Source organism: Argopecten irradians, chromosome 5 (assembly GCF_041381155.1).
Source record: "Argopecten irradians isolate NY chromosome 5, Ai_NY, whole genome shotgun sequence".
Lineage (NCBI taxonomy): Eukaryota > Metazoa > Mollusca > Bivalvia > Pectinida > Pectinidae > Argopecten > Argopecten irradians.
The window spans coordinates 38,023,443-38,051,418 of record NC_091138.1 but is presented as its reverse complement, the minus strand read 5'-3'; the positions used below and the strand labels follow the sequence as shown (position 1 = coordinate 38,051,418).

Genomic DNA, 27,976 nt, shown 5'->3' with positions numbered 1-27,976 from the left:
ATTGTTTCATATTTTGTTTTAATGATTCTCGTAAACAAAACATATGTTTCACAACATAATTAAAATACTGTAAATATTAATCGTTAAATTCAGTTATGATTGAGCCATGCAGTGTTTAAAATTCGGACCATCCTAACTTTCAGTGATGGGTTTAACAGTTTACATCCTGGCGACATTTGAACTGACAAAACAATACAGTGTATATATCGTAATATTCCATTATTTCAGAGCAAAACATAAGGCTGTACAAGTGTCTAAATTACAATCGACAATATTAAAATTTCAATTAACAAGAGATTCCAATAGGATCTTGGCGACCACCAAAGAATGATTTATGTCTGACAATGGAAAGAGGGATCTTTTGTCTGCTTTTGAAACATACTAAAAGTAAAATTTGAGACAAACGCTTTCTGAGAAATAGAAGTAACAAACTTTAACTACCAAAATCAAAGATGGCGGCTGGTCGGAAATCCTGTTGACTGATCGGTCCCAAAATGCAATATGCACGACTAGGTCCCTAGGGGAACCTACATATCAAATTTGAGAAAGATCCCTTCAGTACTTTTTGAGGAATAGCGGTAACAAACTTTAATTATCAAAATCCAAGATTGCTGCCTGGCGGCCATCTTGTTGACCGATCGGTCAAAAATGCAATATGCACAACTAGGGCCCTAGAAGAACCTACATATGAAATTTGAGAAAGATCCACTCAGTACTTTCTGAGAAATAGCGGTAACAAAAATTGTTAACGACAGACAGACCAGATGAAAGGCGATTTTCATAACCCATCATCTGATATTAATGGTTGGCTAACAATGTCATAAAAAATCCTTCTGATAAAGTTCATAATAAAGTTATTTAAAATATTTTTTTTTATTTTAAAAGAGTACCACAACTATTTTGTCCAAGCCTTTTGTCTGACATGTTCTTTCCACAAGCAAGCTTTCATTACAAGTACATATTGGAAAGTTCATGCCCAATGTATTAATTTAATCTTTATAATGAGAAAGTATAAATTAAACAGTTATCTCTGACTGCAAAAAAAATCCATTTAAGGAAGCCTTCATTCTACAAATATCTGAGATAAAGGAGGTGTATAAGGAATGTCTAGGTTACATTATATTTGGAATAAAGTAGCCCTATCAATAGTCTATCAAATCATATCACAAAACAAGCCCATGTATTCCATTCATGTAAGAATAATTATCTATTGAAATTGAAGCTACAAATAAGTTATCTTTGGTATGAAACAGGATAATACTTAATTAACATTATCAGTAGCAAGTAAGTTATGTTTGGTATGAAACAAACTTAACAAGCAGTAACAACAATTGTGTAAGTAAACAATTGTATTTTGACATGTGTGTCTAGGTAGCACCAACAAGATCAGTATAAGGTGTCCAAATCCACAGGTAGAATGGGTTGTTATAACCGACACTAAACATTTACAATTGTATTTTCAAGCAGGTGTGACTTGTACTTTGTATGGCTGTACAAGTCTTTTTCAATTAAGAATTGATTAAATCTTTATTACAAAAAAAGTTTCTACATTTAAACAATCATGGAATTGAATATTGAATTGTGGAGAAATTTCAACATTAAAACAATTTTGGATTGAATATTGAATTGTGGAGCAATTTCAACATTAAAACAATTTTGGATTGAATATTGGATTGTGGAGCATGAGTGATACAGATAAAACACGATACCCTGATGTATGATACATGTAAAAGTTCCCTGAATACTGATGTAAATTAGTAATGCTGGTTCATCAGCTGTAAACTACTAAGTTAAAGCTTGACATTAAGTATACATAGACATAACAAATAACAACACTTAGTGCCCTACGCTACAGACATCATTAAAATTAAAACTTACCATTACTATATATTACTTGTAACATTTTATCAAAGTAAAATTAAAACATCATGCAAGCAATCAATGCCAGATGTACCATAGGTAAGACCTACTAATAAACATCTATTAAGCTTTCAAATTTAGTAAAATCAATTGATTTTGAGCCACTACCTCTGATATGCAATATCTGCTTTGGCAGACCAATAAATAAAAAATGTATTTGACTGTATCAAATAATTATAACTTGAGGTAACAACTTTACTGAACATCGGTAACTGCAATTTGACTAGTGCATATCTAACTTTACATTATATATAAATTATTTGACCATAATGTAATTAAAAACAACTTCCTTGAAGGATCACATTATCATGACTAACATTATGGTTCACTAAAACAGATATACAGAGACTTAATAATAAATATTTCATAATCAGAATGCTGACTTAAATAATCTCATACAGCCTGTGCATGTAAGGGATACCGTGGAACCCGATTATATTGAAGTCCTTGGTGAATGAAAAATCTCTTCAAATCATCTACATTTCAATATTCCATCTTTGCATATTACAGAGTTAGCTCCCTTGCGGGTAGGTATCGATTGTTACGTCATTATTTTGTGAGCGCAACTCACGTCGTTTTCTCCGAAACGTATGACGTTACGCTCTAAAACACATGACGTCACAATCAATACCTTCTCGCGAATGCAGATAACTCTGTAATATGCAAATTCGGAATAACCAAAATGAAAGACAATGCATATATGTATGTGTGAACAGAGATCATAATTCACACCAATTTTAAATTAAGTGGGTCCTACTGTCTGTATATCTATTCAGTGGAAGATTTTGGCCAACCAGCACAAGGCTTGACGAGTGCTGATCAGCAAAAATCATTCACCATGGTTTAGATATCCCTGTCTACTTGAAAGACCCTTGTTTGATTTTTTTCAAACACAAAGTAGGATAAAATATAATTTCAGATAACAGATTGCAAATTTTAACAACAAATGATATGACTGAAACATCAAGGAATGGCACTAAAAATAACATTAAACATGGACCTATATATATTACATAACTAACAAAAGTAAATTAGGAAAATATTTACTGTATAATGCATTGCAAATATTTAAATAAAATCATGAATATATTCCATTTTTTTGTGTAAATGTATGCAATATTAAAGATGCTCCACCGCCGACAGAGCATAAATGATATTCATCACTTGAACAATAATTGGTGTTTAAAAGTGTATATATATGGCTAATTAACAGAAAAAGTAATATAAAATAATCAATTTTGCCTTTGGTGCATGCGCAATCAGTACTTCATTCCATATAGGATATAGTGCCGCGGAATTTTTTCGGGATGCAATTAATTATTTTTTTGTAATTTTAACTTGAATTAAAATGAGAAGCTTAAACTTTTCAAAAGTGGTAATGGTGTAAAGTAAGTAACTTTTGCTACTGAAGAAAAATACTAAATCGCCTGCTCCTGTTTTTGACAGTGAAAAAATACCATTTGTCAGCGGTGGAGCATCTTTAAGTTAAGATAATTTTGAATACTCAAATTACTGTTAAGTTTTACATTCAGATTAGTATTCATAACACCAACATTTTATCTAATTCGATTTTCACTATCATAAATTTTCAAAAGAACATAATGAACAAGAAGAAAATGAACTTATAGCTTACATTATTGAAGCTTTTATTTAGAATTTAAAACTTTTAATGATGTAAAAAGTAATACACATGTGTAGATCTTGAGTAACATTTTAAAGTCATATGCAGATTCACATTAAAATGCCTGAAAAGATTTTAAATGTGCATGTAGCTCAAAGAGCCTGAAGAAACTTGTAACCACATATAGGAGGCACTTTAAGTCCAGCCTAGTTCTAAATTACCAACTCCCTGAGCATGGTCACCATAGCTACATAATTTTCTACACATACAAATGTACACTGTATATACATTACAAGCGATCTGACAAAATCATATGTTCAGAGCTATTTGACTATCTGCACTTTGCCTGAAGGTCTGAAGGTACTGCAATAAGGCCACAGTTTGATGACCTTTGTCATTAGCCAATCAGTACTTTTAGTTGTAACATACACTGTCACCAGAATTTCAGATAATGACACAGGTATTCTGAATCATGATAAGTTTAACAATGGCATTGGAGCTATTGCATTTTAAGCTTTCTCAGTCTTTTCATTTCCAAAGCTGAGTCAAGGACATTAAAAAACACCTCATTGACAAATATCAAAGTATTGCAGTCCTTTCAGATATTCAGGCAATGAAAAACCTCTAAAAAGATGATTTTCCTCAGACATCAACGCATATAAAAGTAATGAAGACTAGTGAACTTTCATGGCCTGTAAGCCTGTACAGATATTTTTGTTGATATCACCATCCTCTATATTGATGATGTCCATGTTATTGGTGACAGTACGATTTGAGACGGACTGAGAGTTTGTGTTCGTTGTCTGTGAGGTTACCTCCCTTAGTATCATAATCAACTTTTCCACGAAATGGTCAACATTGTCCTTACTGAAGCACATGGGAGGTTTGGTTTTGATTACATTACTATATGGCCCATCTGTACTCAATAAAATGTACTCCTCCTTCATCCTACAAGTATAATGTTTAATATCAGGTAAGTAATTGAATATCAAACCATCCAATACCAGAACAGATACAAAATATGCAATCCATGCAGGAACAACCATTTATATTCGAAAGACACACATGCATGAACACTCTGTTCTCTAAATCATAAGTTGTATAAGTACATTACGTAAAACAAGTGATCCCAGAGGGATCTTGGTGCCAACCAAAGAATGATCTATGTCTGACAATGGAAAGAGGGATCTTTTCCCTGCTTTTCAAACTATTTCAAACACACAACATATGAAATTTAAGACAGATTTTTTCATTACTTTCTGAGAAACAGTGGTGAAATCAAAGACGGAGGCCGGTTGGCCATCTTGTTGACCGATCAGTCCAAAAATATTATGCACAATTAAAGCCCAAGGGGAAGTGCGCATAGAAAATGAGTGATATCCCTTCAGTACTTTCTGAGATATAGCGACAACAAACTTAAACTATCAATATCCAAGATGGCTGCCTGGCAGCCATCTTGTTCATCGATCTGTCCGAAAATGCAATATGCACAACTAGGGCCCTAGGGGAACCTACATATGAAATTTGAAAAAGATCCCTTCATCACTTCCTGAGAAATAGTGGTAACAAGAATTGTTAACGTACGGACGGATGGACGGAAGGACGGACGGACGACGGACCACAGACCAAGGACGAAAGGCGATTTGAATAGCCTACCATCTGATGATGGTTGGCTTAAAAAGTATTCTTATATTAACATATTCCAGAATAATTTCTTTATCATTTCAACATTGTGCAAAGATTTTCAAGTTTGCATAAAACATTACCAATACATGATTCTGAACGTAGTATTTCAAATGAATTACACTTACTTATTACTTTACCTTAAACCTAAAAATGTTTATAGACATTGTTACTATATCAAGTTTAACTGTACATAAAGTTCTCTTACCTTGTGATAACTCTCTTGGCTTCCTCACTCGCTGGCTCTCGTGTCTTCCTGTCCTTCACAAGGTCAATACCCAGGAAGAGACCTTGACCCCTATGACATGAAAATGACGTATTAAGTCAATTGATTCATTCCATCTATAGCCTTATGAGGGTAATCAAAATTCAATTCAGTTAATGTAATTGATGCTGTGAAATATTAATGAAAGTTGAAGGAAAACAGTAAGAAGTAATAGGGTTCAGATTCAACATATAATCTATTTGTCACTAAATGCCTATGTTGAATGCATTGATGCAAGACTTTCTCTTCTGAAATGCCAGGTTCTGTTCTTGATCCTGCGTCTAAATCTAATATGTTTGTTTTGTTTATAAATGTCCTTGTTAAATTTGCTTTTTTCACTAAAGCATAAAGAGTAATTATTATCATTGAATGAATAATATGATATACATACCGTTATCAACAAATGCAATGGGAAGCCCTTATAATTAGACAGATATAAGATTACACTGTGCTTACCTCACTTGCCCAATTATGTCAAACTGGCTCATCAACTCTGTCACCCTGTCCTTCCAGTATTTACCAACCTCAAGGGCATTCTGTCTGAGGTTTTCCTTTTCAATAACGTCCAACACAGCCAAGGCAATGGAGCAGGATACAGGGTTACCACCATACTAAAATACAGAGTATATCAATTGTTTATAGTCTATTGCATAGAAACATTTCAATCTATTGTTTACTAAAGTATCTAAGGATTTCAACCATAGCACAAAATTAAGGTCTATGTATATCTAAAATACACCCCAACATGACCTGATACACTCAAGTATTTCTGTTACGCATATTTAGACTATATTAATTAATTAACTATTAAGTTGTAATTTTTTAACAATTGTTATGGAGATTGAATAAAGTCAAACTTCATTTACTCAATGTCAATGGGAGAATGGTAACATTTCAAGATTAGCCATGTATTAGAACAACTCACAAACAAGATCCAACTGTACATTATTATATAAACATTAAATCAGTAACCAAACAGATTTTCTTAAATGAGGCTTAGAAATATTGTTTTGCAATATGCCTGCATGTACATGTCACTAAACGTTCATAATGGGATATATGTATATAAGCTGGTAGTTTGGCCATATCCACCACCTCAAACAATGGCATGCAGTATATCTATGGTGATTATATTTCTAATCAATCTTATAATATTTATTCACTTAATTTTGTTATCTTTTTTGTTTGAGTCAATTTTATTTTATGAAGGGTTGTATATTTTAAGCTTAAATACAAACATGGCCTAGCTGTAGTACAATGTCACCAATATCAGACTGACCAGCCCATCTGTTGATTACACACAGACCGGCCATTGACCTACCGTGTTGAAGTACTCCATGCCGCTGTCCCTAAAGCTGTCTGATATCTCCTGTGTAGTGATCACTGCTGCCACAGGGTGACCGTTTCCCATTGGTTTCCCTATGGTGACAATGTCTGGCTCAACATCTAAAACATAATATACCAGTAGTCTGTACATCAGCAATGTAGGTCATAGTTGTGTAAATAAAATACAAAATTAATCTGATGAAATATTTAAAATCTGAAATCATCTCATATTATTTGCTTTTTCAGTACTTGAATGAAACACAAAAACCTATCTTCTAAGTTTTGTTCAATAAAAAAACACCAGAAAAAAAAAACAGAAATAATTTTCACTCAATATTTTTGAAGAAATACATATTGTAAGAGGTTATCATTTCTAGTTACCTTGGAGTTGGAATGCCCAGAAGTGACTTCCTACTCTACCAAATCCCACCTGGACTTCATCAGCGATACACAATCCACCAGCCTCCCTTACATACCTGTTGGAGACAGTCGAGAATGACAATGAAATGTATACACAAACAAAAGTCAGTTTCTGAAATACATGTACCAGGTATATGTTTGTGATTATAAAACCTATTTTAGTGACCACCTCAGTGTAATACCCAATTAAACCACTCTTTAAAGGTAAAAAAACCTGTCTATATCAATAAAATATCACCTGAACATTTAAACTAAAGCAAGCTGATGCAATGCGCCAGAATCAAGTGAATGTCAAGTTTAGGACAGTCAATTTCTAACAAGTTTGAAACCCTTTAATCCAGCATGTCACAGACTAATATCAGGTTTCTAGGCTCCTTTTTATTGATACAAAGTAATACATTGAAAGATCTTAGTGTATTTGACCACTGTGATCTTGAATGAAAGCCATGGAAGGTCATTCATTTCAAAAAACTTTGGTAACCCTTCATTCCAGCGTACCATTAGGTTGGTAGGCATCTTGGTTATGGACAAGAATGCAGTCAAAGATTTTAGCCTATTTGACTCTTGTGACCTTGAATGAAGATCAAGGTCATTCATCTGAACATACTTTGTAGTCCTTGATCTCAGCATGCCACAGGTAAAACATGAAGTTGCTAGGCCTCTTTAATCAGTTATTGACAAAAAAAGTGTTCAAACATATTAGCCTGTTTGGCGACTATGAACTTGAATGAAGGTCATTCATTTGAACAAACATGGAATACGTTCACCCAAACACATGTTACAGACCCAATATCATGACTATGGGTTTAACGTTTTTTGAGAAGTCCTTTAAAGGAAAGTTAAGGACCACTGCACCACATTTATTATTCAATTGGGCAGGTGAGCTAAAAAACATTATACAAAATTGGGGTACATGACTACCTAAAATTGCTTGACTGACACACATAAGGATGTGTACTGAAATGTCTGTTTATATTGGCTAAAACAGCAGCTTAACGGTATGTGCGGGAATACCATACACAAATGCATTGTGCAACCATAAATGATACAAGGATACATTACTATTGATCCAAACTATGGATACAAGAACATGTCATAATTGTAAACTATGAGACCCTATTGATCTGAAGTTGAATAAATATTAGTCAAACAGTCACCATCTGTCTTCAGTGTTAGATTATAAGACTCTTTCATATGTGGATATGAAGGATAGGGATATTCTACCCGAGGGTCACAAAATGTAGTAAAACCCGAGGCTTGCCAAGGGTTTTGCAACATTTTGTTAACCCGAGGGTAGAATATCCTTATCCTTCATATCCACTTATGAAAGAGTATTTTTCTTTCATGCCTCTATGTTTTATTGCAATTTTACAAATACAATGTATAATATCCCGCCATTTTGAAATAAATTCGAAGAAAACTATGACTGCAAGTCAATTTTTCCAAACATGAAAAATTACGTGATTTTTCAACACAAACGTAAGTCGTAACGTAATGAGGCTTTATTGCATGGGTAGCCATGCAATACAGCCTCAGGCGACATGAGTGTATTGCCCTAGACCAGCCAGTATTACACCCGTACGTATGAAAGAAAATTAAATACAGCCTCTTTAACTCTTTTCAGTGACCGTTTGTTGACCCCAACAATTATAATCCGATAAAAGAGTGTGTAGAATTACTGTTACAAGGTCAATAACGTGACACTAAGTCAGAACAATACACGGACTCATTCAGGATTGAGAATGCTATGATAACATTTATATCTTATCACGAGTACTCCAGATGCAGCTTTATTCCTTTGTCATTCGTTTTAATTACACAGTATTTTAATTTCATACATTGATGCAGAATCCCTTCTTCCACATATCATAAAGTTCATACAGTGTATGTATAAATTTAAAATTCTACTGCTCAGAATTCATGTACAAGTAAATGCTTGGTATAAGAAGGAGATAAAAACAAAATGTGGACACCACACTATACATTATACAGTGTAACATGCAAAGTATTTTGTAGTTCGGAGTACTGGTGTGGCAGGACTAGTAGTAATGGTGCCAACTCTTATAATCAATACTGCCAAACATCATCTGTGTCTAATGTACTATCCCAATACAGCAGCAGTTTCATTGGAGACAATTTCTTAATACCAGACATTCCAATATAAAAAATGTCAAAATTACTTGTTTGGTATTCCAGACAGTTGCTTTAAAATTTCTTCTAGAAGCCAGCATATTACACAATTCAATTTAGAAAAGATGTTTCATGCATATTTTTTCATATTTCTGGTAGTCTAAATTGAGCAACTGGGAGGTATAATCAATAGCCCTCCAAATACTGCACATGCTACCTTGGTCTCAAACTTGTGTGTTACAAATATATAGCATATATTAATATAATTTTATATAGAACTGTACGAAACATTAAAACATATATCGAAACTTAGTAGGATTTAGATATAATTGAACCAACACCAATTATGGTGGTTGAATGTGAGGTACGTTCCTCTACTCCTCCGCTGGATACCAGAGGTATATCAAGTCCATGGTTGTTGGGTGTCTTTGGAGGCATTCAGTGAGATAGCACTATAAAAAGGGCAAGAGTTCCTATATAACAATGAGACACAACATGAATATACTGCAGCCTCCCAAAAAGACATACACACACCTAAGACACACAACAGGCCCCATACACAGGAGGCCGTCCTTAAATGACCTTAGCTGTTATGTGTACATCACGTGACAGAATACTGGATTCTGATTGGCTACACACATCGCTACTCTTTGCAATAGTGCCCGAGCAAGCGGGCACTATTGAAGTGACGCGAAATTGAACGTGAATGTATTGTGACGTCACCATTACATGACGTCATTATACAGTTGCGCTTCGACCAAGACGTCAAGATGGCGGACAGGCTGTTGTGTGCGGGGATGAAGCAAATGTTGCTTTTCTGCAAAAGACAGTTACTCATGTTCTATATTGATCTACTTTTAAATCTTCGTGAAGCTGAATCCTGTTTTATAGAAACACAGATTTCTGCGACAATTCATATGTTGTACTGTATAATGTAACAACGTGGTGTGGAAATGGAGATAGCGTTGTGAGGTGTCGCTTGACGTGCTTCTGTTACGATGACATGAAAACGGGTCTCATGTGAGGGTGATGTACTAAACCTATTATGATTTGGCTCAGGCACTATTCCATCCCTAGACAATACTATGAGGCCATAGTGCCCTCTCAACCAGGCCATAATAGATAAATAGGACATTAACTAAAACTGTCACCAGAGCGGACAACTTAAATATCCCCGCTTTACAAATTTAGTAATAATTCCATTAATAGCTCAGGGACATTGCAGAACCCTATATAGTTTACTCAAATCCCCTTTATGTAAGGGTTCTGTTTGCAAGATTTTATCAAAATCATCCAAGTAGTTTAGGAGGAGTTCGTCGGACAAAGTTATGTCTTAACAGACAGACGGACAACCCAATTCCTGTATACCCCCCACTTAACTGTCTTTGTTGGGAGGATATAATAAAACAATGTAACCAACCATCCAGATAATTTTGCAGTCTGAAATTGATATATTATTAATTAGAAACCAATCTAAATATACAATTTGAGATGCAGCGTAGCCGGACATACTTGTAAATAGCCTTGAGGTAGCCTGGAGGAGGAATGACCTGCCCACCACAACTCAGCATGGACTCCGCAATGTAGAATGAAACATTCTTGCCATCCTCTTGGATCTTTTGTATTTTGTCTTGGGCTTCATTGGCATATAACTGTGCCATGTCCTGTCCAGGGTAGTCAGAGTCACGGAATCTGCCACGATACACATCTGGACACGATAGCTGTGAACAGAAAAATACCTTAAACTGAGTTCTGTTTTTATAAACAAAATGTATATCTCCAGTGTAATGGCAAATGAAATCCCATTGGCTTACACTTTTGAAGGTTTTTGCAAAAAAATATCTTAAAGCCACACTATACGTAACTATCAACAAAAAAAACAACCCCGACATTGTTAGTATTTGTAGATGTAGTTGAAATTAAATTATATCAAAGAATATTAATAATGATTACTTAATGACTTTGGTACAGCAGTTGTTGAAAGTCGATACTTGTAAACATGCCTTCATTTTAAGTGGTCACCATAGAAGTTAGATTATTTCCGAACGGAAGTCTGAAAGTTTGTAACCTATTCTCAGAAGAGTTCGGACAGATGTTACATAATTACAGTAGTCCCATGACGTTCTCGGCAACGACATTACAATGTCAGTTTACTTCGGCTTGTTTGATTAAATGGGACCCACCTAGCAATGTTCAATATTTATTTTATTTTCATGAAAAGTTTCTGAATAATTATCGCTCATCTTGACTTCGATTAAGTCCTGTCTCTGCATCATTTACAACAGGATTTTTTTCAACATTCTTCTAAATCATGAAAACAAGAAGACAACTACGGATATTGGTACTTTAATTGACCTCTAAACTTTCGGGTCAAGGCCAAACTGCCATAGCACAATACAATGCCATTGTCCAATAGTAATTTAGGTATCCTCTAGATATCATACATGTATTTCAAATGGCACAAAAGGTATAATACCAAGAAATATATTTAAATATGGCATGACATCTTGTCTCTCTTCTTCTCAACCAAATAAATATATAATATGTAACCTAAATTTGAAAACTACGTGGCATTTACGAGGGAGCATTTCAGCTTCACTGTCATGTATCTGTCAATTAGCAGTTCAAACCATTTGACAACTTAAGTTAGTTATGCGAGTGTTGTTGTTAGTCAGTCATTATCACCTATAATGATACTGATACAATATTGACAAATTATATCGCTGAAATCACTGTATGATGAAATATCCCAAAAGAGAAAGAAAATCAGTTCCATACAAATTCTATTGACACAACATATCTGCAGATATAGAACCATTAATTATCCTGATTATATTGGTTGGTATTATAGTAACTGTAGAATTGCTTTATGTTTACACAGTGAAACCTGATTTACACTAAATCAATATTAACCGTAAGTCAACATATCTAATGTGACAGCATATTGTAAAGTTTGAGTCAGTGTCTCTCCGGGATGAAGTAAGATTATGTCAATTATGCATTTCTGTTGTATTATGATTATATATATATGAAGATACTGCATTTATTTTCACTGATTCAATCGTGTAATTTGAAAATGAAATGTTCTACAACAGATCAGATGTGTATTCAGAGGTGGTTCAGTTTAAGTCAGTGGTCAGGAAAGCTCCTGAGTCATGTAATGTAGTTTGACCTTTATACACCTTTCTGTACATTAAGGTATTGTCTTCATTCAATCCATATCCATTGATTTTGTTAGTCTGTTGGTCAGTAAGTAACATTAACAGAGTATTTCATCACACCAGTAGTCTAGGCTACAATGCTTGCATTAACACATGTTTCCCTCGCAAACTCCCTGAAGACAATACTTCTATAGAAATAAGTCTTGGACAGCTGTATACCAGCCGATACAACCTTACACAATACACATATATCACGGATGGCTGTATAGTCAAGGAGCAGTACTAGGGTCTGTAACCATCAGATCTAATTTGATAAATTATTCTGAAATTCTGAGGTGGCTCAGGCTAACAGCATGCCAATAAACATACAGGAAAAGGTTGTATTTTGATGTGGGTTAATTAATATTAACCTGCCTTGTTGGATCCTACCTATACTCATATTTCATATATATTGGATTCTACAATGTAGCTGATTATTCAGCCTAGGTCACTATGAACCTGTTATTCAAGGAATCATCATCATATTGACCTTGACCTTTGAACAAAAGTTAATAACATGTGGAATACTCTAACAGATATAAGAAAACCTTTCATTTAAATGGCCTTCATCTTTCAACCTTTTTGCATTGAGTTTTCCTCTTTTAGTTTTGCCTTTGACCTTTCGTATTTTATTAAAGGCTGTTCTTCTCTAACTGATATATAACAAATGAAATCCTTTCCTTTGTATATAGCCTTCATCTTTGACCTTAGCTTCACCATTGGCATTTTATAAATTTTAATATTATTTATTGGACTTTAGTTAAATTCTGCTCATAACCTTAAATTTATATATTGTTTGTAACTAACGTAACAGTTGTAATCTTATAGCATCACTACAGAAACCATATAAATTTAAAATCCTTTTTAACATTTTTCACAAATTTGATGCTTTTGAAACAATTCCTTGCAGGAGTTTTAAGAACAGTGATATTCCACTACAGTCCAAGGTGTTGCATTCTTAGCAGCTATTCTAGGTTTTAATTGTTAAACACCAGTACTAATGTTGTAAAATTAATTATTGATGCAGTATTTGACATCAGGCAAATGAACGTAAACACAAAGTAGGCTATATATTATACCTGTTATATTATGAAGCCTCTGAGAAATAACAGAGATAACAATATAGTGGGGGTTTAGTCTACCACACCTGGTTTGGTGTATACCATTACATAATCTGTCTATCTCTTATCCTGTACATGTTAATCCTATAACCTCTATCACACATGCATGTGTATGTAGGTCAGCTGTTGTGTTTATGTAATGTTTAGTTTTATCTTGGTTACTAATGCTATTACAATATATAGAAACTAGTACATCTGTCATCCAGGAAGCCACCTTATATAGCTGATGTATATCTTGTCCAGAAATAGATTGTACACATCTACATTGTACAAGGATTATTGTCCCAAAGTTTCAATGAAATCCCTCCATTAGTACAGGAGATGTAGTCAGCTGATATATATAATTGTTGTGTTAACAGAAGGACAGCAGGCATCCTGCACTCTCCTTCTAACTTTGTTTATGGAGAGGTGTTGGGGGGTGGGGGGATGGGGGAGTAGTGTCACTCATAAATATGGTACACAAAAATCTATTACTCTAACAATTTAAATATAGTGTATATTGTGTGTTATTATCGTACCAAACATGTATATACCTGACAAATGAAGCTTGTAAACATGTTCATATCATAGCTACAAAGGGCGAGAATAACGTACCTCGAACACTGAGTTACAATATTTTGAGTTTGTGCAGACATAGTTTCCCTGTGTTATATGTCTCCATAATTCATGTTAGTCAGTAACACACTGTTCCACAGTTCCCTGTTTGACCTGGGAAATAAATTTGAACTACAAACTTATATATGTCATTTACTATATGTTTGTACCATGTAAACAGACGTTCTTTGTGTGTATGATTTAAAACGCTATAGCCTGCATGTTTAATTTGTCATTAAACATTAGGCCTACATGATTCAAATTAATATAAACTGCTCAGTGCTCTCTACAGCCAGCAGCGAGTGTACCAACACCAAACAGTGCTACAACCAACACCTTAACAAAATTCACACTGCATAAAAATAAAATCAATATTCTACTCCAATTTTAGGGACCATCCCCAGAATTGGCAGGTCCGGTACGACTTCCCTAGTGTGTAGTCCTGCTGACAATGCCAGTACATGAATTTTACATGTTTTTATTAAATCTTGGAACATCAATTATACATCTTGATGCTGTCACATATATTGAGCAAATCTCCTGAAACACATTTTGTTTAGAGTTGAAATTCTCTACACCTCTGATCGAGGGTACCAGACTTTGGCACACGTACTGCTGTTTTCAGATGCAGGCCTTGGCTAAGTAATGTTGAATCTCCAAGGGAACCGTGATGTTAGGTTTTAGGAACATCAGACTCCCAGAAACATGTTTCTATCAATAATTTTTGACAACTACTACTAGTCTGACTGACACTCTTAGAATATTGTTACCCCAGAATCAATAATAATCCTCCCCTTTATGGAAAAACCATGTACTAGTCTCTCGTAATGTAGAAATTAGGCAAAAATGCTTTGGAAGTATATTGGATTCTGCTGGCAGTCTGCAGAGAATACCCGTGTAGTAACTTATCAAGTTAAAGATGTACACATTATTCATTACTAAAATTATCATTGTGGATGTATGGAGAAACAACTACTCAAGAAAATCCCTATTTGTACCTTGGCCCTATTTCTAGATCATACACATTCATTAACTGTAGGTACAAATAACGTTAAGATTAAGATTAAACAACAAATAACGTTAAGATTAAACATATACAAGGATTTCTGTATATCAAATGGTAGACCTACAATTATTAGCTTGCATCACCTTGGTGACTTTTGTTATTTCTCCAAGTCATGCTCCTGTGATAATTAATACAGGGATAAAAGCCAGCTCACACAAGCTGTTTTTAGATATAGGTCAATGGTTAAACATACTAGGCCACAGTGACCTAATTTTATGAACTTTTCACATTATGATACATCAACATATCATGCATTTATTTTTAGTAATCAGGGAAGCAAAGATGGATCATCAAACTATAAAGCAATACACTGAATCCCCCTACAACCCTTGATCACAGTAAGTTTGGATAACACATCTCAATCATTAAGTAAAGTCTAAGACACTGTTAGAGGGAAAAGATCCACAACACAGTTCTTATACCTTTCTCTCTCCAAATATATAGCCATTTTTACACCTTCCAGAGGGTGGAGATAAGGAATATGAATAAAGTACAGCTAAACCTCTGTATAAAGACCACCTTCTAATTAAGATCACTCCCTCAAGTGTCAAATGATCAATATCAATGCAATTTGACCTGTGTATAAAGACCACTTGGCTTTAAAGACCATTTTTGCTCTGTCCCTCAGGTGGTCTTTATAGACAGGTTTGACAGTATATCATAGAGACAAAGATTGGATAGAGAAAAGAGATTTAATTTTAATATCTACTTACCCAATGTACATGTTCAGGAGGTGGATGAGAATTATCAACCTGCTGCCTTAATTTATATGGACTGACTTCTAACGCAGAAACCACATGTCCATGGTACGCACTGAAAATGTAATAGAATCAAAATTATTTAAAGGTTGGTTGGTCGGTGGGTGGGTTAGTTAGTTAGACTTGATGTCTATCAACAGTTCAACTAAGGTAATTTAAGGACGGCCTCCCTTGTATGCTAAGTGTTGCATATGTTTGGGAGGCTGTGGTACTATATTAGTGTTCTGTCTCCTTGTAATATATGTAGTGCGCCTCTTGTCTTTTTTAAGGTGCTATCTCACAAAAGACATCATAATTGCTGATGAAGGAGATATTAGCATTTGATACAGTGTAAAACTTACTGGTCAAGTGTCAGCATCTCGGTTCCTCTTGTGTAATGTTTTGCGAGTCTGGTAGCCAGATCTGTCGCCTCAGACCTACAAAATACAACAATAATTAACTTAATTACCAAGCCCCGATTTCTTGAAACAAACTTAAGTCCAAAACCGACTTAAGTCTAAAGTTTTCATATAAGTTACCCAGTACTTAAGGAGAAAAACTGAAGTTTTGACTTAAGTCTGCACTTTTGTTTCGAGAAATCAGAGCCAGGTAGACCTTTTAAAGGTATTGAAAAAGTCTATTAATAACTTCTATTAATAACTCTATGTTTTATTGTTATCTTATGACTTTTATATAAAAGCTTTCTTCTAACTATATGATCTCGTCATGAATGCTAATTATGATATCATAAAACAATCAAGGTTATCTGTATGAGTAGGACATACAGACGATATACATGCATATGAATTGAGACTGTCACTTAAAATAGAAATGACTGTACATGTATTCATAAATGTCCACATCTTCATAATAATGAAATCAGGATAGGATCTTTCCATTCAATAGCTGGGACATATAGTAAAAGATTCAAGACTATGATATTCTATTTAGTTGTCTCTTTGACAATTCACATATTGTAGATAGATAAAATGTTGGTCTTGTAGGGTTTGTGTAAATGTGTATGTCCAATTGTTACTTGTTGCATATATACAAAATTGTAATGTAAGACATTATTGGTATTGTGATGAATTGTATTCCTTGTTCTGTGTAATAACATGTTCATGAAAATCAATAAAAAAATTGAATGAGAAAAAAGACTATGATATTCTTACTTACCCGGAATTTACAAAGTACACAACAGATAATTTGTCAGGCATGGTTTCCGTAAGGCGTTTGGCGAGAAGAACGAGATTGTCGTGGAGGAAGCGTGAGTTTGTGTTGAGCACCTGCATCTGTTTGTACCCAGCCTGGACGACATACGGGTGGCAATGTCCAACTTAAAACAATAAAACAGTACATTTTAATAGAGTGAAACTTGTTAAAAACGACCCTTTTCTAATCTGGGTCCCTGTGTATCCTGACATGCTATATTGTATGATATCTTTCTTCTTTACATACATGTATTTATATCAATTGAAACCTTTATACTCTGGAAACCTGGCTATACCGGCCAAATATGCTGGTCCTGGTGATATCCAATTTCAGAGCTATACAGTACCATAATATTTTGATACAGAGGAATCAACTGAAAACAAAAGCAGTGGTCAAGTCTTTATCAGGGTCAGAGTCTGCCTTAAGACTGTCACGCATATCCAGGTTATATAAATAGCTGCTCAGGCCTGCATTATTTGATTCATTGACTCAAGCTCTGAGTGCAAGAGGAGTATACTCTTTTTAAAATACTTTGTCTGAAGAAGATAGCAGTTCACCAAAATGTGACCTTAGCTATGAGCTATTTCAAGGTGTTAATAGGGGGGTTTCAAGATTCCAAACCCTCGACGTGGGTACAATTTACTGCTGGTTAGTCCTAGCTCTTCCGGTGATCATGACATCCATATTGAACCATGTACACTTGTATATCATGTTTAAATGCAAATCAACCTATAAGTTATACCAGGAAAATTTCTTTCTTACTGCAATGACATTTTAACAATATCAGGGCAAATTAAAGTTTAGCAGAATGGATTTTAAGTAAAGGTTTCATCTTCTGAAGGTTGTTCACTCAGGGTGAAGATGATGTGTGATAGGTAGGATACTCACCGTGACATACATTGTTGATACAGTCGAGATACTGATGGCCCTGTTCATCATACATGTACTGACCAGAGGCACGCACTATCTTCAGTGGATCAGACGCAAAAAACAGCTTACACGCCCCTCTGAAAATAGAACAACATACACTATAAAGTAACATGTTATACATAGTGACATTGTGTCCTTAAATTTACATAGAATGACAGAATAAAACTAACTACTGAAGGAAACAGTTTACAAGCTTTTGCATACATGGTACATGTACTACAACTATATACACTGTATAATGCAGTACGTCATATTTGGCATTTACAGGATGGGCGAGTATGAAAAAAAAGTTATTGCATCTAACATTAACCACAACATCATAATTGTTTTCAAACGAAATGTGTTTATATAGATACATATTAGTACACAATAGTTAAAACTGTCTATAAAGACTACTTAAGGGACAGAAGGAAAATGGTCTTTATATATATATAGATGGTTTGAATTGTGTTGAAATTGGTCATTTGGGAATCCAGAAATGGTCTTATTAGGCAGGTGGTAATCATACAGAGGTGGTTGATAAGACAGGTTTTAATTCTATTATATGTACAAGGTTGCATTATTGATATAAATGTACTTGGCATCCACCATTGCTTATACTTAGACCTGCATGTACATCAAGTAAAGTACGTTTTCAATTCATTTCTTTTGTTTTAAAGGATTTGGTTTAATGATTTTGGGGGGGAAATTATCTATGGACACACAGCTCATCACTCATAATTCATCATGAGATAAAGCCAATTTGAATATAGGTCAAGGACACACATCCCTTTGGTCAACTACCTATTAAAATATGTCCAACATGGAAACGAGAATCAAAATAAATGGTTTTAGCTATCTTTTTTCTCTGTGTAACTGTCTGGTGAAAATTATTTCTAATCTATTTGTGACAGGGGTAAGTGATGACCCCTTAGACTTCCTCCTCCATCAACATGTCACTTCCAACAACTATCATTAGTTCTATCATTTATCACCCAGTCAGCTTTCCTTCTATGGTTTAGCAGCAAAAAACTTTAAACTGTACATACATGTATATGAGAAATGTTTTACACTTAAACAGTGGACATCACCAAGTGATACTGAAGTGACATTCACATGTATCTTTTAATTTTTACCTGCCAGCTATCTCATGGACCACACTTACATGTAGTAGGTACATTATTGTACTTACAGTCTAAAGGCGACCTCTGTGTACTAGCAATTACAAAATGCACAATTTCTAGTATCACAGAGATGAAAAATTCAAGATCTAAATTAAAAATCAAAGACAGATGCCTATCTTGTTTTCTTTTAGTAGACAAAATCCATCCTTGCATATTCTGGAAATTTTGAGAGTAAAAATTTTTTATCAACCTTACATTATTGGGAATTTACATCTTTCTTCTATTTCAAATTCAGTTATTCGGCTTTGCATCAGATTTTTTTAAGAAACTACGTGCATATGGTATTCATATTTATCTGCATTTATTTGCTATTTTAACTGATTCACGCCTGAAAATTTAATAAGCGGGTCATATTTACATGCAAATTACCTGGTAAATGTATAATAAATAAGATTTTTTTAAAATAGTTTGTGGCTTACTTTGTGTAGTAATTGTGTGAAACGTCGGACTTTGATCACATTAATTAACGCTCCTTCTATTTTATTATTTGAATTAAATCAAATACAATATTTACAGCTATTTACAACAAACAAGTTCTGTTAACTTACCTTGGAAACTGATACCAAAACAACCTCTGAATTTCAGTTTTTCTTCTAGGGTGCTAATTAAATAACTTATTTGATTTTTCTCATACTAATTGCACAATTTACATGACTTTGTAAAACTAGCTAAGAATAAAATTAACAGATTTTGCTTTTGACTGAATATATGAATAAATCATTTACATACTTTAAAATCTAAATTTAATATTCATACTGTGGTATATACTGCATAATAAAAGACTTTGTTGTTTATATTACCGTATTCGACCCAATAAGCGCCCAGGGCGCTCAAAAATTGATAAAAAAATGAATAGGTGCTAATAAGTCGAAATTGGTGCAAATTTATACCGTTTTATGTATTTTTGGTCCTTATTTATGCCTGGGCAATTGAAATTGAGGCCTCAAAAAGGGGGAGGGGCACTTATAGGGACATGGGCGCTTATTGGGTCGAATACGGTAAGCTCTATTGTTTTGTTGTAATAGTACAAGCTCATCTATGATCATCAGGGCTATAGCTATGTGGTATGTTACTTTGTTACAAATATTTGATGTTAACTAAAATTTCTTGTATATTGTAAATATATTTCTGTATTTTCTATTAAGGCCAAACTAATATGTATAAAGTTATTAATTAGGGCTACATGACTGAAAAAAATGTATGTCAGTATAGATATTTATGTGTTCATTAATTATTTTTTTTTATTATTTATAGGGGGGTAATCTACATGTAGTTAACGATTTCTTCATTATTAATTATTTAGCATTCTTTTACAATATTATAATTAAGGCTGACTAAGTATGTTATTCCCAGATTCAATTTTATCTTGATATAAGCAAGTGTAAAACTCAAAAGTTGAAACCTTCATAACATATTGCTTTGAACACGCATTTGTTTTTAATTCATTTATTTATTTTCTTTTATTAAAATAGCTAGGATAGGAGGCAAAAACTAGGGTACATATACACTGTAGGTATACGTGAAACATACATGTACATTGTATGTATGTACACGTGCATATATATATATTACTTTAATCAGAAAATAGATAATTTTATCATAATCATTATGCATATCCAAACAGTTCATGGATTTAAATCGTATTGATCCATTTTTCGCCTCGCCAGTCAATGACACTGCTTATATGAGTTAAATTATAATCTATACAACGTAAGTGGGCGATAAGATTAAGAGGTTATAAGCCAGACGGTTATAACAACAACTGTTTGGCTTCAACTCAATAAATTCACTGCTGTTTGCATTACGTTACACTCGTGACATACAAAATATTGCAAACGTTATAAAATCGTAATAAAAACTTCAAATAGATCATATCATACAATCGTCATTTACGCTATAGGACCAACCTATAATTATCAGTTCGAAGCTGTCAAACATGGAACTGTTTGTAACGTAGACGGTCCCACAGGGTTACGAAATTTTGTAAACACGCAGCGCAGTGCGGGAAGCTAGGAGCACGTTGTCGTTTGGCACAACAGTGGTCAACGACATCGACGGTACTTTAGTAGGCCTATTTAAAACCAACTTACCCGATATGTTTGTTTCTGAGCTCGAGCGTCTGCTCCTTCGCTATGTCTTCCATTTTATCTGCCGTACGCACAAACTGTCGTGTCAGTTGATGCGGTAGACTTGCAGGAATCTAAGACTAGAGATTGCCAAGTGGGCGGAGCTTACTACTCACTTGGAGCTATTTGATTGGCTGAAACGCGAGATTTCGATGATATGCTCGATTAGGGCCAAACGTAAGCAAATACCACGTGCACGTGTATACACATGTTTGCCTGCAATTTAGACCTTTCCGTATATGCACTTTATTGAAATGAATCTGTATAGCTATCCTAGAGCACATGTATGTGAATCAAGGGTTCATCTACGTCCTTGATATGCACATGCATGTACATCTCTATTCCGTCTTTGCATATTACAGAGTTAGCTTCCTTGCGGGTAGGTATCGATTGTTACGTCATTATTTTGTGAGCGTAATTCACGCCGTTTTCGCCGAAAAGTATGACGTTACGCTCGCAAACACGTGACGTCACAATCAATACCTACCCGCAAGGGCACATACCTCTATAATATGCAAATACAGAATAAGTTTAATAAACGTTATATCAACAGCCATGGTCATTAAATTAGGACGTGTCAGGCTTGTTGGTGGAAAAAGCCGAAGTAGTCGGAGAAAAATCACTACCCAGCAGTCAGTACCACTGCTCCACATGGAATCCGAACTCGCAACCCATAGGTGGACCGGCGCGGGCGTATGATAATATATGTTGGTCAACTCTATTACATTATATTACATGCAGTGCATCAGATTAAAACAGAAAAGAACATGCATAGATCATATAAACTGCTTTAAAATATTAGTAAAATAAATAAGTTTCATCACATTATTAAAAATTTATAGTATCTTATTTATAAGCATATAAGGGTACAATAGTTCAAAATAAATATATGTCGGATACATGTATTGTTATATAGGCGACATGTAGTTTACACCAAAACATAAGATTGCACACATGTGTGATCTTTATAGGATCATTGACCTTAAAGAATTTACACAAATCCCATTTCATTTATCTTCACTGACCTCAACTTTAAGTAAACCATTAATCATTTACCAGATTATACAATATATACAAAATACGTTATAATCAATACATGTACGTATCTAACATGTGTGTCTGAATTTAGTCGACTTTAGTTAGTGTATATCTTCACTTTTCTTGACCGGAAGTGTGTCTTGAAATAATGTACGAAACAAGTTGCCTCAAACATTGTACTGCATGTCTGTACAATATAAATACGTGAATAACCGGCCACTGTTTTCATTCTATCTAGTTCATTCGATACTCTTTGTTTTATTTTATTGATAATAGTGTTGGCTACATGTACCTGCTGTTACCATTACGAAACTATTAATCTGTCATGTAAGCGTATTGGTTATTTTTTTGTTTTATGTCGCTTCAGGAGGCGGAGGAAAGCTGATACACACAGGGAAAAATTACCGCCTTCATTCATGAAACATGTCTCTGATCATGAGTTTTCAGAAACAAATTTGTGTTTCTTTTACATTGTATTCTTGAAAACCTCGACATGTATACATTCTCCCTCGTTGTTTGATTTCCTGAATATAGATATATGATCGGCTTGCATTAGTCATTCAAACAAGTATACAATATGTAATATAAAACATAGCTACACTGTACATTACATTGTAAGTATATAATATATATATAGGAGATAATGGTGGAAAGATTTCCTCTTTGATACAGGTCAAAGACACTCAAGCGAAACGTCGATGCCCAGTCCAGACGGTGAAATGTAATCAAAATTAGATATAGGACCCAGTGGTCAGATTTAAGTGGAATATCCACCGTCTTTTCTTCGTAAAAATGTTCAGAGGTTTGTAGTCGGTAGAACCAGGACAGGTTTACCACGTAGGTCAAAGGATATACATGTATATTGCTAACAGATCTAGAACCATCACAGTTATCGCCCTTCCAACACGAACATTTTTATCTTTCATAAATTCTTTACTTCGAACAGAGGAAATTCTAAAATAGCATTTTACCTTATGAACGTCAAGAAACGTATACATCCCCAGTTTGATCTCGTATCAAGTATCTACATTCACTTTTCTATGGATAATTCATTATGAAAATATACTATATATATAGTGATAATGCCTAAACGAAATTTAAAGCTGTATATTGATGGCTCTTGAGCGACACATTGGTATAATTACCAGGTATACCTACCGTGACCCTGATGCGAGATTCCATCTCATTTAGTTCCTGTCTCAGACATTCGGTCAAGGTCGTCACCATGTATACGGTGGCAGTGTAGAAATTACCATGACTGAACACAATACGATGTCCAGCCTTACTGAAATAAAGCACCAAGAAAGAAAGCAAAATATGAAAAAAAATCCAATATTCCTTATTTCAGCCGTGACATTAGGCGAAGGAAATGTAATGCTCCATATCATTAGTTAAAGCGAGTAATAGGATGAAAGACAACAATCGACCTTCCCATTTTGTATTGGCTTACCTCTGCAATATACACGTAGTTAACGAAGAAGAATAACATTAGGAACACATACTGGGCATCAAGCGGTGACAAGTAGACAACCAATGGACCATGGTAGAGGGGAAATAACACACAGATAAGGCGCTAACTGGATGAGGATGTTATGTAGAGCTGTTCAGGATTGAGTGGCTACATTGTACCGTTGTAGCAAAAATAGAAACACTTCTGACGTCTTTAATCAGAAGAATTTGTTTCTTTTTCACAACTATAGATGAAGATCGCGTATACCAAAATAGCACTGTTGGCTATAAGCCTACTTGACAATGGATAACATCGTACTAGATACTACGTGCCTGCTTGACAATGGATAACATCGTACTAGGTAATACGTGCCTGCTTGACAATGGATAGCATCGTACTAGATACTACGTGCCTGCTTGACAATGGATAGCATCGTACTAGATACTACGTGCCTGCTTGACAATGGATAGCATCGTACTAGATACTACGTGCCTGCTTGACAATGGATAGCATCGTACTAGATACTACGTGCCTGCTTGACAATGGATAGCATCGTACTAGATACTACGTGCCTGCTTGACAATGGATAGCATCGTACTAGATACTACGTGCCTACTTGACAATGGATAGCATCGTACTAGATACTACGTGCCTGCTTGACAATGGATAGCATCGTACTAGATAATACGTGACTGTTGAGGAGAATGAGGTGACCATCGTCTATTCCTTTCTCTCTCATCTGTTTGACAGCCTCTCTGGAGCAGATCGCCAGCGCTAGGACATTTACATGGTATGTAGAAAATTACTGACATCATTTTGTCGCAATGGAAATGAATGCTTTTCCGAGTCGATAACCGCACATCAAGCAATATCAACAAAACGCCACACTCTTTTGTCTTGAGATAATTGTAAAACAATGAATGTCGTACCCAGTCGAAGATATGGATTAAGTCTCTACAGTATACTACAGTACGTTAAACCATCAAAGAGGAAATTGGACTGGAATTTGAATTCTACCTACATCCAACATCTCCCGCAACTGTTGTGTCGTGCCCAATAAGATTGGCGATTCGTGTGCAAGACCAGCATTGTTGGCACAGATATCGACGCCACCAAACTCGGCCTTGACCTTGGCGAACATGTCCAGTATCCCCTCCTCCTTGGTAAGGTCACACTTGATGGCCGTTAGGCTGCCTTTCTCATTTTTCAAGTTATTAGGTAAATCGTGTATGTAGAAAATATGTTGCATAACTTAAACGTTACTGACCCAATATAAGACGTAGTGATGCAGATAAACACTAGCTTTGATAGAGATAGGTACTGCCGTTTACAGGGTAGGTAGTCTTTCATTAGGGCTGTAATGGGTGAAAAGACCTATTGTTTTTGTTCTGTGTTTTTATTATTCTGTACAGAAAGTTGTATACAAAGGATCTCCGAAATGGTAAGAGATATGCCAATGAACATGTCACCATATTGTTGGGCACGATCCTAATATTAGGCCTGTAACATGTTGACCTTCATTCAAGGTGACATAGGCCGAAAATCCAATCATCTTAAATGACTTCTTTTGAAGTTCTAGAAGCCTAGAGACCTAATATTAAGTTTGTAGCATGCTGACATAAATAGCTACAACGTTTGTGAATACGAATGACCTTGACCGAAATTCGTTTTGTTGAAAAGCCCGTCAAATTGTCCAATGACAATATCTCTTTTTTGGTGTGTTTTCTGGCGATGCGTATAATTTTACGTGATATCAAATAATCTGCACTACGTCATCAAACAATCTCAATTGTGACGTCATAATAAAATTTGTACCTATGCGCCATTGGTCGAATGGTGACATTCATCTTGCGACTCATGAAAGCTAAAGAGAAACATAAACATGGGCTGTAATAACACAAAAATTCGAAACGGACACTAATAAAAGGACATTTATGTTCTGCTGGAGAAGACAAACAAGGTATAATCTACATGTTTATAACCGAGCAATATTATTAAAATATTTATTTGGTTGGAAATAAAGGTCAAAGTTCAAAAGTGCAATTTTTCGAAATATTTTAAAAGACTTCTCAAGTTCTATAAGGTCCTAAAATCTTCAAATGACTTTTTGTAAAGTTCTAGAAGACCTATAGGCCTAATATTTGGCATGAATCATGCTGACATAAATGGCTATCAGGCTTGTTAATATGATTGACCTTGACCTACACACATTGAAGGTCACAGGGGCCAAAAATCTTAAAATCTTTAGCATACTTCTTGTCAAGTTCTGAAAGGCCTAGATACCTGAAATTGGACATATAGCATGTTGAGATAAAGGCCTGCCATGTGTGCTAATATCAATGACCTTGACCGAAATTCCTTGTTGGTGAAATGCCCGTCAAATTGTCCAATGACAATTTCTAGTTTCAATTAAAAACTCACTTATCCCTGAAGACACATTTAGACTTTTCTTAATCAAACACTAGACTAGTACAAAATGTACATTATGATTGATGTGTAAGGACCGATCTTGATAACAGGTATGAGCAAGCGTTGCAACCCCTGAGTTGTTTTCACCACCACACAATATGAAGCCTGTCATCCTGATTTACCTGGATTTGCTGAACATTCATTGCACAACCAACAACATTCATTCCATGTTTGACAAGTCTCCTGGCCAAGGCAGCTCCTATTCCTACTAAAGCGCCTGTTATGAGGGCTACTCGTCCGGTCCATTGCTCCATCACTACTTGTGTTATTGTTGCTAGTTATCTCTCTAAGAATGCAGACTCATGAGGAAATATTTTTTATGAAATAAAAATCAGGAATGGACTTTCTAACAGCAAAAAAATTGCATACTTCCCACAAAGCTACCTTTATCTTAATTCCAGAATATTATTCAACAACGTTTTTTGGAAAACATGGTTCAATCCTATTTGTCTCCACTAAGTGGTATTTACAATGCCATACGCATTCATGTAACAGTAACTGTCTTTCGTATTTATTGTTGCAGTAGTATATTTATAGAAAATAAATCTCAATACGCAAGAGTAACATGGTAGTATGTATCATCATACAACTATGCAATATCATGCATTACGATATAGTTTAAATCTACACTCGAACAGGTTAGCTGAACATCACAGTGTTTTATCTATGAATGCAGCTTACATATACACATACATATGTATGTACACACACTGTTATTGACAAATGCACATTGACGCCAGTCTTTCTCGTGTAAACGTGTATATAATTTTGAAAATGCATTCATACATTATATTCATGTACATATATTTACATTTTGGGTGTTCGTCACTATATGAATCAACCAACTAACGAAAACAAACATTTGCCTATGAAAACACTATGAATACACTATGAATACAACAATTCTCGTGCATCGATCAGCTGATTTCAAACATCACGCCAGTTTCATATCAATAAATAAATAGTCCTCCACAATATTTTAATGTATAATCTTTAATGTGTTTTTTTCTTGGTATAGAATCAATTAAGGTTTACTATAATAAGTCATACAAATCTTATTTTAACTTTATTTCTTGTTTATCGTTTGTCATTTGCAATAAAAGGTCGACTGGAAGGCGGAAGCTGGAAAACGCGACATTGTGGAACGACTTTGTCATCCAGCTGTTCCATTAATCTCGTTCTCGTTGTATATGAGTGTCATAATTTTAAATATAATATAATAACATTTCAATATTTTTTATTTTCATAAATAATTCTAAATAAATGTAAGAACATGTATATGGATTGAATGTATTTTTCTAATTTCCATAGTGGCTATGAATAGCAGAAGCTAGCTACATATCTTCCGAGGAGCGCATACGATATATCCATATATTTACATTGATTTAGAATAATTTATGAAAATATCAAACAAACAAATTACATGTACATAATAAGTCATAAAAACTTATGATGTATGCATATGCATGTTTGGAGAGAAATTATCCACTTGCATCAGCAGTCAT

General features: G+C 34.7%; 1 protein-coding gene and 1 pseudogene across 2 annotated transcripts; both read right to left on the bottom strand.

Moving 5' to 3' along the window:
- On the bottom strand, positions 1-26,717 carry LOC138323763 (5-phosphohydroxy-L-lysine phospho-lyase-like). Of its 2 annotated transcripts, none has more exons than XM_069268593.1 (11): positions 26,594-26,717; positions 18,184-18,302; positions 17,260-17,419; positions 16,446-16,520; positions 16,060-16,159; positions 10,878-11,086; positions 7,197-7,291; positions 6,811-6,935; positions 5,946-6,100; positions 5,433-5,522; positions 1-4,489 (listed from the first exon to the last, which is right to left on the bottom strand). In XM_069268593.1, the coding sequence occupies exons 1-11, from the start codon at positions 26,608-26,610 to the stop codon at positions 4,216-4,218; spliced, it is 1,419 nt and encodes a 472-aa protein (XP_069124694.1). In that variant the 5' UTR covers positions 26,611-26,717; the 3' UTR covers positions 1-4,215. The 2 variants fall into 2 exon arrangements, with proteins under 2 accessions (XP_069124694.1, XP_069124693.1); XM_069268592.1 differs by lacking the exon at positions 26,594-26,717 and adding an exon at positions 21,479-21,629.
- Positions 22,905-26,725, bottom strand: LOC138323764 (dehydrogenase/reductase SDR family member 11-like; annotated as a pseudogene).
- Between the last annotated feature and the right edge of the window lie 1,251 nt (positions 26,726-27,976).

Excerpts from the sequence above, each read along its gene's own strand:
- LOC138323763 (XM_069268592.1), bottom strand. The coding sequence starts at position 21,531 with ATGGAAGACATAGCGAAGGAGCAGACGCTCGAGCTCAGAAACAAACAT. Across the intron at positions 16,521-17,259 it reads GTGTACTTTGTAAATTCCGG|GTCTGAGGCGACAGATCTGG; the intron begins GTAAGTAAGAAT and ends TGTATTTTGTAG. Across the intron at positions 6,101-6,810 it reads GCATGGAGTACTTCAACACG|TATGGTGGTAACCCTGTATC; the intron begins GTAGGTCAATGG and ends TCTGTATTTTAG.